Source organism: Octopus sinensis, linkage group LG15, assembly GCF_006345805.1.
Source record: "Octopus sinensis linkage group LG15, ASM634580v1, whole genome shotgun sequence".
Classification (NCBI taxonomy): domain Eukaryota; kingdom Metazoa; phylum Mollusca; class Cephalopoda; order Octopoda; family Octopodidae; genus Octopus; species Octopus sinensis.
Genome location: NC_043011.1, coordinates 23,192,178 through 23,206,034, shown reverse-complemented (window position 1 = coordinate 23,206,034; position 13,857 = coordinate 23,192,178). Strand labels below are relative to the sequence as shown.

Sequence of the window (13,857 nt, the reverse complement as noted above, 5' to 3'; positions counted from 1 at the left end):
CTGAAACAAGTAAAAGAGATAAAAGAGAAAGAGAATTGATGGAGACAACCTTTAGCTAATGGAGTCTACACCCACAAGAGTTACAATACAAACCCACACAATCCTCTCAGACAACTAGTCGGGAAGAATGGTGGAGGAAGTAATAGAGTTTTTAGAGTAGGATGTTTGTTTTAAGATAAAATTTTTTTGGAAAAGAGGTGACTGTATCTCAAAACAGGAAACTAAAATAACAAAAACAAATAAACAACAGTTCTTTTATATTTACATATTTAAACAAAACAATGACACTTTTGTTGTGTTGTTTAGCCCCAGGTCAAAGACCTGACCTGAATGAGCAGACCAATGACCATAAGTATTCAAGCCATGATCATCTTGCATTTTTCTTTCCTTTTTATTTTTCTGGTACTGGACTAGTACTACATTCTCTAATATTCTTCTTCTTACAAATAGCAGGGTATAATTTAATAGAGATTTGGTTGTTAGTTATTTCATACTACCACCATCACCACAATTTTCTGTTATGCATAAACAATAACAATAATAACAAGAATAGTAATAGTAACAAAAACAACAAGGATGATTAATATCATTATATTAATTCAATACTCATTTCTCACTTCTTCCTATAATGACATTTAACAATAATAATGATTATTATTATCATTATCATTATTATTATTATTATTATTACGGTTTCTTGAAGGCGATGCACATTGGACACAGTGCTTAGTATCCCTCTTTACATTCTGAGTCAAATTCTGTCAAGTTTGATTTTGCCTTCAAACTTGTAGGAGTCAATGAAACGAGCACCAATTAGGCACAGGGGTTGATGAAATCAATTATCCACTCCCGCAAAATTTCAGGCCTTGAACCTACTGTATAAAGGATTATTAAGGTTTCTAGCATTTGTACAAAGCCACAAATTTTGTGGAGGGAAGGGGACAATTGATTAAATCAACCTCAGTGCTTAGTTGGTAGACACCTACTTCATTGATCTTTCCGCTCTAAGTATGGAAAGGTAAAAATCTACTTGGCAAGAAGCAGGATTCAAACTGATGAAAGAAAATGGCAAAACAAAATACCCCAAAGAGTTTTGTTGGATGCTTTAACAATCTTCTAAACCTTTCAGTGAATACAAAAATAAGAGAATATGAGACGAAAATAGTTGTTTGGAAAAAGAAGTCCAACATTCACATTCTAAGTGAAAGGTATGAAAATATGAGATTTGTGTGTGTTCATATATATATATATATATATGTATATATATATATATATATATGTATATATGTGTGTGCGTGTGTACATACATACAACTATATGTACACACACACACGTATACTTACATATATATATTATATTTGTATATATATATATATATATATATATATATATATATATATATATATATATATATATTGTGTATATATATATATTGTGGATATATATATATATTTGTGTATATATATATTTGTGGATATATATATATATTTGTGTATATATATATTTGTGGATATATATATATATTTGTGTATTATATATATATATATATATATTTGTATATATATTTGTATATATATATATTTGTATATATATATTTGTATATATATATATTTGTATATATATATATATTATATATATTTATTTATATATATATATATATATGTATGTGTATATATATATTTGTATATATATCTATATATATATATAAATTTTATATATCTATATATATAAATTTGTATATACCTATATATATAAATTTGTATATACCTATATATATAAATTTGTATATATATATTATATATATATATATTTGTATATATCTATATATATAATTTGTATATACCTATATATAAATTTGTATATACCTATATATAAATTTGTATATATCTATATATATATATATATATACCTATATATATAAATTTGTATATATCTATATATATATATATATACCTATATATAAATTTGTATATATATATATATAATATATACCTATATATATATATATATATATATATACCTATATATATAAATTTGTATATATCTATATATATATATATATATATATTGTATATATCTATATATATATATAATATATTTGTATATATCTATATATATATATATTGTATATATCTATATATATATATTTGTATATATCTATATATATATATATTTGTATATATATATATATATTATTTGTATATATCTATATATATATATATATATATATTTGTATATATTTTTATATACATATATGTATATTTGTATATATATATATATATATATCTTAATATATAACTAACATATATACATATACATATGTATAGACGTGTGAATATGTTTGACTTGTATAGCTACATCACTTGGTTGATAAAGGTTTCACACAACAAAATCGCAACATCTCTACAAAAAAGAGAGATTCCCAGATTTCCAGAAAAGATTAATTACGCCAAAAGTTGAAAATCTTGCGAAATGCTCCAGGACCATGCCACAAACCTCTGAAAGAGAAATTAAAAAATTATTTTAATCAATTCTTTTAATCAATCTGATATATTTCTAACATATTACTCACAAAATTTCATGTCATCACCATTACTCAACATGGGCTTTCCATTCTGACATAATTTGGATTGTTTAACAGGAGCTTGCAACCTATTTTGGCATAACTTCTACAGCTGCATGTCATTCCTAATGCCAACACTTTACAAAGTGTACTGGATACTTTTTATAATAATAATTCATTGTATACAATGCTCAGGTGTACAGCTCATCAGAAAATGCTACCAAAAATGCATGAACACTACATACAATATGCCCAAGAAGTGATCAGTGAATAAGTCTTTAAAAAAATGGTATTAGTGGGGTATCAGGTGTACTGTTGGCAAATTTCAGGAAGCATGGAAGTTTCGAAGGATAGTGTCTCGACAGCAAACAATTGATGCAGGTAGTTTATTCCATGCTTCAGCAATTCTTAGAGTGAAAAAATGTTTCCAAATGCCATGGGTGCTGTGTTGATTTTTGATTTTATAAGCATGCCCACAAGTGTTGGACATATGGAATTCAAAAAGGTACTCAAGGTTGTTGTTGGAAAGATGGTAGATAATTTTGTGGGTATCTACAAAATCAGTTTCCAGACATTGGAGCTTTAATGTGTCCATGCCCAGGTGCTAGCACCAGTAAGATCACTGGGTAAATTGCAAGACAAAAACCCCTCAACTGAGAAGGGTGTGGTACTGAGCAATGTGGCTTTTTTGCCGAGTAACGAGAGTTTAAAGTATAATCAAGAGACAGAAATAGGTGCCTTATTGTGTCTTATGTAGCTACCCCAGTTGGAAAAGTGAGAAGATGATGGTAAAGATGTATCAAGGTACATCATCAAGTTACAGGAAGGTAAATATAAGAGAAGTGACTGAGAGGTTTGGGCAGGGTAAGTAGGTAGGTGAATAAGTTCACAGGGAGAGGGGCTGATGGATAGAGATGGGGGATAGAGAAGAAAGCAGTGAGTGGTGAACAAGAGTGGATTTTGAAACTAATCAAAAATGCAAAACAATTTAATATAAATAACTTTTCATTAAGATGAGATTTAAAACATAATTTAATAAATGAAACCAAAAATTTCTTAATACAATTACGATGGAAGGTTTTAATTCAAACATAAAACAATTTAACCCTTTCGTTACTGTATTTATTTTGAGATGCCTTGTGTTTCAGTCAATTAATTTTAAATATAACAAAGAATTTAGTAAAAGAACTTAGTTATCATTAAACTAGTGTTGGGAACATAAATTGTGACTAAGGTTTGGTGGAAGATTTTAATTCAATACTTATGAAAACAAGACATTTGTACTACAGAGCCGGAGGCGGTTTTGGCCGGGTTGGTATCAAAAGAGTTAAAATAAGAAATTTTTCTATAATAAAACCAAGGTTGATCTTGGTGCAGTTGGTGTTATAAAGGTCACAGATGGATATAATTATCATGTGTTCTTCTACTGATGCCACAAAAAAAAATTGATTTCAGACAAAACGATACTTTAATATCAATTAAACAGTTACAATTTCTTTCATAAAAATTAGAACATGTCATTGACACACAGTACAAAGTGATGACTTATATATATATATATATATATATATATATATATATATATAAAACATTCACAAACATAACTTTATATTCAAGACGGTCATTGTACCAAGGTCATCCAAGTTCAAACAGTCATAAGCAAAAGTATTTCAACCCTGCCCATACATATTTTTTTCTTTTTTTACGAGGCAATGAATTAGATTACCCAATAAGTATATGTACTTGCTTATTTTAGAAAGACAGATTTAACTAATATTTCTACCATGGGAAATGACCACATAGAGGCTCCTTTATTGCCTTATATACATACAGACAGACAGACAGATATACATATATAGCCACTTTTAAGTGGTGACAAATTTTATCTTTTGGTATTAATACTGCTTCTGTCACTTGAAGTATTTTTACACACACACACATATCATCATCATGATTATTTAACATCCCTTTTTCCATGCTTGCATGAGTCAGACAGAATATTTCAAGGCAGATTTTCTATGACTGGATGGTCTTCCTGTAGCCAGCCCTCAGGTTTCCAAGCAAGGTGGTATTTTCCCCATAGCTAGACTTGATTTTCATGGAAGATTAAAAACAAACAACCTTGCTTGTATGAAGATAATGATCATTTACAATCATCACATCATATCTAGACAAAGGTAAACACAAAAATACACACGCATACACTTATAAATTTGTTTTGCAAGATACCTGCCAAATAAACACATGCACTGTATATCAGTTCTTCACTTACTTATAGTTCATATTTTATCTTATGTCCATTGTCTGGAAATCTTTCGTCACACATCTGTCACCTTTTCTGCAACTCTTGAATTTCAGTTTGGTCAGATTAAAAAGATTCCCTGTTGTTCGATATTTTATGTAAATACCCTCCTCAGAGTTTTGAAAAGCATGTGCCAACACAACAGCAAAGTATATTGCAAAGAGGGTGGTTGCTTTACTCCATTTTCCACAGCAAAATATTCAGAGAACCTACCACCAAAATTAACTCTAGTTTTCATATCTTGATGCAAAGCCCTGATCATGTTTACAAATTTTTCTAGGCAACCTATTTTCTTAGAATTAACTACAGAGCATTTCGATTAACAGTATTGAATACTTTGTTCAAATCAACAAAGCAAATGGCATAGAGCAAGATTCTGTTCAATGCACTTTTCTTGTAATTGTCTGATAATAAAGATACATTCAGCTGTGCCCCTGGAGGAACAAAAACCACCCTGAGACTCAGACATTATATTTGGAACTATGAAGGTATTTAAGCGTTCTAACAAAATGCGGGCAAGTACCTTTCCAACCACAAACAAAAGCAAAATCCCACAAAAATTACCACACAGATCCTTTGGCCCCAATTTATACAAGGAGACTAAAATGGCATCAATCCAGTCTTGAGGCACTTTCTTAGTTCTCCAACAGTGACAAATTAATATATTTAAGAGTTCAAACATTTTATCACCCCCATATTTCAAGACTCCTGCACAGATTCCATCAGACCCTGGAGACTTATTGTTATTCAGCTTACAGCTAAATAAATGTCCTTTAGAGTTGGTTCAAATGCCATCTCTTCTATAACTGGAAGGTGTTCAATTTTTTTCTATTGTCCTCATGTCAGAGGATGATGGTCAATTCAAAAGTGCAGAAAAATGTTCTACCCAACGCTTATGAATAGATGTAGTGTCACCCTAGGCATCATTTCTATCAAATGCTTCTTGTGCCCATTTTGCTCTATCATTCCACCATTCCTGTTTAATTTTCCTAACAGCAGGCTGCACTTTACCTTTCAGCTTTCTGTAAGCTTCCTTTGAGTTGGGGTTCAAGGACTGAGAAAGAAGTGTATTGCCTAAATTTTGTTTTTCTAAAAATAGATCATGAATTTCTGCTCGTCTATCTGAGAACCAGTTACTGGACTTATGTGATTTAAATCCCACTGACAAACTTGCAACCTGAAATACTTTTGTTCTGAAATCTTCCCATAGATTGTTTGGGTCAAGATTGATACTTTCTATAGTATCATGGAATCTTTGCGAGTTGCTTGATAATTTAAAGTCTGCAACATTTAACTTTTTGGGTACCTTAGGACCAGACTGTCGATTTTTAGGCATTATCGAAAAATCTATTTTTCCATGCACTAGAAACGTCTTTCATATCATGTTTTCTGATCAGAATATAATCTATGAGATGCCAGTGCTTAGATCTTGGGTGCGTCCAAATGGTTTATATTTATTTTTCTGCTTAAACAGAGAGTTGGTGACAACCAGATTATTCTCAGTACAAAACGTCAAAAGAGATACTCCATTTTTATTACATTTTCCAATCCCATGTCAACCTAAAACAGGCCATGAAACATAGTCCTTTCCAACTCTTGCAATGAAATCTCCCAGTATGACCTGCTTGTCAGAAATTGGTACTTTCCTCAATAATTGTGCTAGATCATCATAAAACCGTCCCACAGTTTCATCAAAATGGAACATTGTTGGTGCATAAATACTGACAACAGTAAGAAACCTACCTTTTGTCAGTTTAATATGGCATAACATGATCCACTCAGATATACCACTTTGAAGCTCTGCAATGGAGGATACTAATGTATTTTTGAGAGCAAACCCAAGACCAGATTCTCTACTCTGACCCTTAGGTAGGCCTCTCCGAAAGATAGTATATCTATAAGTAGGTTCATTTACTTGACCCTCACCAGAGAGAGACAAGTTTCAGAGAGTGCAACTATATCAAAGGAATATTTCTTAAGCTCACATGCAAGAAGTGCAGTACGCCTTTCTGGCCTCTTGTTGAAATTATCATCAAGAAGTGTGCGCACATTCCAACAGGCAAAATTCAAAGGATGTTTATTTTTAGTTTTTCTTGAAGATTGTTTGACCACAGTGGCAGTATGATGACCAGGCCCAGCCTGTGATACACTGGGACACCTGCCAAGCCAGACCTGTTCCCCTGACATTCCCAAGCCTTTTTTTGCCATTTACTGAATCTATTTGAGACATTTTAAAGTAAGTTACAAGTGCATTTTTAGGTTTCTGCTAACCAACCAATTCAATGATTTTACTAAGATTTGGTGTACAAGAAGTACCTGTGCACTAACCCCACCTATTGGCCCAAGAAGACTTTCACTGGTGAGACATGAAAATTGACAAAACCAGGAACTGGGACTGATCCTAGATCAATGTAGTACGGAAGTGAATTTCTTACCACACAGCCATGCCTGCATCTATATTTATATATATATATATATATATATATATATAGAGAGAGAGAGGGGGGGGAGGGAGGCAGACAGACAAATAAATAGATCTGTGCAATTAAAGTTAACCTGAGACTACACAAAAACAATAATTGCTTACCTACATGCTATAAATCTGCCCAGTCAAGACTGACAATAAACTAAATGACAATATCTCCAACTACATAAAAAAACGCCCATATCCTTTAACACCATACACTAAAATCTATTTCTAAATTCAATAACACTATCACAAAAGATACATATCCATTTACACCGCCACAAAAATCAATAAAATCAATATCCTCTCTAGATCTAAGCTCTCCAATAAGTTATAAACATCATCCTTAGTATTTTATATCCATTTTACTTTGATTCTTGCTCAGACTAGACTGGTATTCTCCAACACAGTCTCACTATCTCTTTTACTCTTTCTTTTTACTCTTTTACTTGTTTCAGTCATTTGACTGCGGCCATGCAGGAGCACCGCCTTTAGTTGAGCAAATCGACCCTGGGACTTATTCTTTGTAAGCCCAGTACTTATTCTATCGGTCTCTTTTGCCGAACCGCTAAGTGATGGGGACGTAAACACACCAGCATCGGTTGTCAAGCAATGCTAGGGGGACAAACACAAACACACACACACATATATATATATACATATATACGACAGGCTTCTTTCAGTTTCCGTCTACCAAATCCACTCACAAAGCATTGGTCAGCCCGGGGCTATAGCAGAAGACACTTGCCCAAGATGCCACGCAGTGGGACTGAACCCGCAACCATGTGGTTGGTTAGCAAGCTACTTACCACACAGCCACTCCTGCGCCTGTTGCAAGTTTTTATCATGTCCTTTGTAAGGTTCACAATCCTGAAATCAGCTGTATCTCTTCTTACACATTCCTTGATCTTCATCTTCTATTTGGATCCATTGGAACTTCCTTACTCATCTATCATTCTCTGTATATATACCACGTGTCCATACCAGTGCAGTCTCCTCTTTCACACACAACAATTAATTCTTTGTATACCTGTGTTTTTTCTCAGTTACTTCACACATCATTGTTCATGCACACTAATATTATGTATCCAGTAGAGCAAGCTCCTTCATTTTTTTTTCTTAGCCTATCCTCTGCATTCATTGTCCATGTTTTATTACCATGCAACATCATACATCATACACAACCATCATACAATCTGCTCTCCGGTTGGGAGAGAATCCTTTTGTTACAAGCAGACATAATAGCACCCAGAAATTTTCTCATTCATTCATATTGTGGCTAAATGCTTTTAAAACTGTGTCTTTCATTAGTAATTAGATCATCAGATAAGTGGTTCTCAATTAGGGTTCATAAGGCTCCTTGTGGGAGGGAGGGAGCAAATAAGATTTATGTGCAATAAATTGGTTATACTTCTATAAAACATGAAATATTTTGATGATTATTTTTATACAATTCCTGTTAATACATAATTTATAGAAATATAACAGGATTTTTTCAACATCAAATGGCTAGAAGGATCTATCCAAGTAAAATAGAAATCAAAGGAGTCCATAGATAAAAAATGGTTGAAACCCATTGACCTAAGTGAACAGGAACTATCAGCTACTTCTAGGAAGCCTTCAGCACATTTCAGAGAATTTATTTTATGACCTTTGTAACTGTTAACTACTCTTGCACATATGAAATTCTCCTTCACTGTCAACCTCTCTATAATCCTGCTACATCTCTTGTGCACTCGTGATTTTTATTGGATACACTGAGCGGCGTTTCCACCTAGTCCTTTTCTTCATGTTATACACGACCACAGTTGAATCCTGTCTCTCTTCTGGCTAACTGAAACTTTTGTGTTTACTATAAAATACTGATTCAAGTGCAAGGGAGATTGAAAGGAAAGCAGTCAAACTTACTTTGTCATCATTAACCAGTACATAGGTGGTAAGCCGTAACTCTTTAGTAAAAACATAGATCTTCTTTCTTTACTTTGGTCAAATGGAAAGGTCTCTGTTGGTGTATTAGTGAAGTCAAACTCTGCTAGGATACACTTGGAAGAGCTGGTTACCAGTGGGCAGGAAGTGTAGCCATTATACTACAATACAGAAAAAGCAAAAACAAAATATGTTGGAATCACACAAAATTAAAAGCATGCAAATGGAAACAGTTTATAAATAATAAGAGGCTGTGTTGGAGAATACCAGTCTAGTCTGAGCAAGAATCAAAGCAAAATGGATATAAAATACCAAGGATGATGTTTATAACTTATTGGAGAGCTTTAGTATATTGTTGATGTTTAAACCCAAGCAGTTCTCTATCAAAAACGTTCTAGTAGTGACACAACCTGTCTCTTTTTCTTTTTTTTTCAGGTAGCATACAACCAAGACTGACATGTCCAACATGTCCTTCTATTTGTAAGATAATAAAACATCATCATCATCATCATCATTTAACGCCTGTTTTCCATGCTGGCATAGGTTGGATGGTTTGACAAGGATCCAGCAAGCTGCAGGGCTGTGATGAGCTCCAATGTGTTTTGAGATAGTTTCTACAGTTGGATGCTGTTGCTAACCTAATCACCCTTCTTATACATACAGTGATATAAAATTACAAAGAAATAAAGATATGTCCTATACTTTATAGGAAGGCTTTTAAGCCTAATTTTCTAGTTTTTACCCCTGCAATTTACACGTATGTTCCTCGCTTAGAAAATTAATATAGTGTTAGTCAATTACGAAGATGTAACTAACAATGCTGAATAGATTTCAAGGGACAGAACTATGGTTTCTTTCAGAAAATGACGTATAGAGTTATCTCCCTTGACGGGAAAAATTTGCTTTTGAGCATTAAATATTCAAATGGACTATTTTATATGTGCTACTCGTTGGTCTATGACCGGCCATGCTAGAGCACTACTTAGAAATTTTTTAAAGTATATCAACCCTGCTTATTTTATTTATACTTATCTGTTGAGCCGCTAAGACGCGGGGTACTTATGGACACAACATAAACACAAACAGGGTTACATATACATAGAAGTTTGTTTTTATATATACTACTGTGACACATTAGGTTCAGGGTCGTAAGATAAGGAGTTCAGTTCCTTTATTTGTGTTTTGGGATAAGGTACTTTGGATCTTTTCCTTTTGAACGGCAGTTTTCAACACAATTTCTAGTTAACTAGACACTTTTAAACTTCGTATACTGGTAGAATGTGTCAAAATAAAACATTTTTTTCTCTTGGCTTTCTTGAGAAAATTGTAATTTGTAAGTTTAACGTAGTTTAATTTTTCGAATTTTAACCAATTGATGGCCTCTATTGAGCTAAAATCATTTGCTGCATCTAAAACTGAGACACCATCCTGTCACTAACCCTAAAATGATTTTAGCTAAATAGAGGCCATCAATTGGTTAAAATTCGAAAAATTAAACTATGTTAAACTTACAAATTACAATTTTCTCAAGAAAGCCAAGAGAAAAAAATTTTTTATTTTGACACATTCTACCAGTATACGAAGTTTAAAAGTGTTTAGTTAACTAGAAATTGTGTTGAAAACTGCCGTTCAAAAGGAAAAGATTCGGTACTTTATTTCATGTTGCTGCAGTCATAGCTAGGACTAAATATTATGGAAAATTGTCATCATTTGCAGAGGAGTTTCATGTACACATACTTCTCAAGCATACACCACAGAAACGTCAGCCTAATACACCCATAAATTCGACACCTTATATGCACACACACACGCACAGAAGGATTGCATAGCATTCTCCAACACCTCAGTGACTTTCTGCTTGAATTCCTCTCTCTCTCTCTCTGTACGTGTGCGCTTGCGCGTGTGCGTGTCCAAAAAAATCGACACCATTTCCTAGTCTAATAACATAGCCAATTCTTGCTCAAATGATCTCAGATTTTAGTAAAATATGTAAAAACTAAGTTTGGATTGAGCATGCCAGTGATAATGACAATGTGCTGTTGAAATGGCCATCACGTTCAACCTAACTTGGCACCTAGTGATTTGTTTCTATGGGGCTATGTCAAAGGAGTGATTTATATCCCCCACTCTTCCCACAGGTTTTCCAGAAGCACAGCCTCTTAAAAAAAATCCCCTGCGTATTATACTCAAGTACAGATTATACTCCAGGATTTACGGCATAAAATCTACATCCCTCTGAATTTCTTGTTCAAATATTGATATATAAATCTTTTATTGTTCAACATGAAATCTATGTAATTTCGTTTGCCTTAGACATATAGTTACTCAGATATTCACATTTCAAATTATATCAATTTTGGTGGGGACACCCTGTATATATATATATATATATATATATATATATATATATATATATATATATATATATACAGACAATGATCTTCTTTCAGTTTCCATCTACCAAATCCACTTACAAAGCTTTGGTTGGAACAAGGTGTGGCACAGTGGGACTGAACCTGGAACCATGTGATAGAAGAACAAGCTTCTTACCATACAGCCACGCCTGATGTATATGCATATATGTGCATGAGTGCATATACACATATATGTGCATATAAATTTTATATATCAACCCACCAAGTTTCCACCAATTATAACTGTTGGAGCAGACACCTGGGTTTGAATCAGGTGGTATACATGCTAGTTCACCCACTGCTGAGACCCTGACAGGTGCTACTATTCCATGGGTTGGGAGTCTCTAATCATGGTAATGCGTGCTGAAGAAGCTAAGGTTTATTTTACCAATGCAGAAACCGGTCCATGTGAGTCCAAATACTTAAATGCATGTTAGTAGATTGTCTTAACCTGATTTTGTCTTTGTTTGATTTCTGTAGTTTTCATCAGTGTATTTTTGGCGATCTAATAAGAGTTTTGACTGTTATTTCAAGCAGGTAGACATACTTAGTACGTCCTTTCATAAATTTTAATCCCTCGGCTATTTAATGCTATTTTGGCCTGCTATTGCCAGTGTCATTGATTCTGTTATTATCATTTTTTAAATAGTTACATTGGATAATAATAGAATTAATAACACCTTCGTGAATTAATTTTGGTGAATTATTTTACTCATAAATTATATCGAGATTATTTTATAAGAAAATGGAGAAGCAAATTTAGTTTGTTCATCAACTTACGGATATTATAATGTTGGATTATTTATTCATTTTACAAATGAGAACATCAAAAGCATACAAAATAATGACTTTTAAAATCTGTATTTGTATTATTATCTTATCTATCGATTTATATAATATTTTGTATGCTTTTGTTGTTCTCATTTTTAAAATGAATAAATAATCCAACATTATAATATCCGTAAGTTGATGAACAAACCAAATTTGTTTCTCCATTTTCTTATTTGTATCTTAAATTTACAGTAAAAATATTTCTTTACCTTCACCCGTTTAATACAATAAATGAATTAATTGCATTGCAATTAAAAACATTTATGTATTAAGAATTTGGCTACTTTACCAACAGTATATTGGATAAATGATATCCCATAGTGGGTTACACCCATAACCCCTATCTTACTTTGTGTGTATATATATATATATTTATAACATCATCATCATCATCTTCATCATCGTTTAATGTCCGCTTTCCATGCTTGCATGGGTTGGACAATTTGACTGAGGGCTGGTGAACCAGATGGCTGCACCAGGCTTCAATCTTGATCTGGCAGAGTTTCTACAGCTGGATGCCCTTCCTAATGCCAACCACTTAGAGTGCAGAGGGTGCTTTTATGTGCTGACAACAACCTCACTCAAATCTTTTACACATGCCACCAGCACAGGTGCCAGTAAGGCGATGCTGGTAACGATCACGCTCGAATGGTGCCTTTTACATGCCACCAGCACAGAGGCCAGTTAGCCGCTCTGGCAACAATCATGCTCGGATGGTATATATATATATATATATATCTAGCAGTTTGCCTTGCTTGAGAACATGTCAAATTAAGTAAAACCATGGTCATCCTTTCATACAGGCATGTCCCCTGCATCCCTCTCCAGCTGAGCATTCCTAATTTTGCAGGCTTGTGAATCCTAGTGCCATGTAAAAAGCATCCGTACCATAACTTAGCAGCTTAGCATAAGAAACTGAGAGAACAAGTACCAAGGTTAATTCATTTGACAAAAACCCTTCAAGCTGGTGCCTCAGCATGACCATGATCCAATGACTGAAAATGAATGCCTTTGGTGGAGAACATTTAGTTGTAAGCATTCTGACCTAAACTCCAGTCTAAATGTAGCTCCTCGTCCTTCCTAACTATTACTCCAGGAGGCCATATGGCCATGAGCATTGGCTTTCCACTTTTCACTGTGATGTAATTCAATGTAAATTGATGATAACGTTCAGTGATGAAAGAAATTCCAGCAAAACAGAGAAGATATAACAAGAAAGTAACAAAAAATTAATTTGATTCCTTACTTTAGACTTAAAGTCATTGCTTCCTTTCATTTTTGCCATCAAGTTTTTAGACAGAACACCACACTGACCGGCTGAAAACAAAAGATCACGTGACTACAAGTGACAGAA

At 33.2% G+C, this 13,857-nt stretch overlaps 1 protein-coding gene across 1 annotated transcript in view; it reads right to left on the bottom strand.

The window, feature by feature from the left end:
- Positions 1-2,276: 2,276 nt before the first annotated feature.
- Positions 2,277-13,857, bottom strand: part of LOC115219975 (sulfide:quinone oxidoreductase, mitochondrial) — a 33,482-nt gene continuing 21,901 nt past the window's right edge. Inside the window, exons 8-10 of the mRNA XM_036509812.1 lie at positions 13,750-13,820; positions 9,241-9,419; positions 2,277-2,498 (exon numbers count right to left, since the gene is read on the bottom strand). Of these exons, the coding sequence (XP_036365705.1) occupies positions 2,441-2,498; positions 9,241-9,419; positions 13,750-13,820 (308 nt within the window). The 3' untranslated portion in view covers positions 2,277-2,440. The remainder of the gene's footprint in view (positions 2,499-9,240; positions 9,420-13,749; positions 13,821-13,857) is intronic.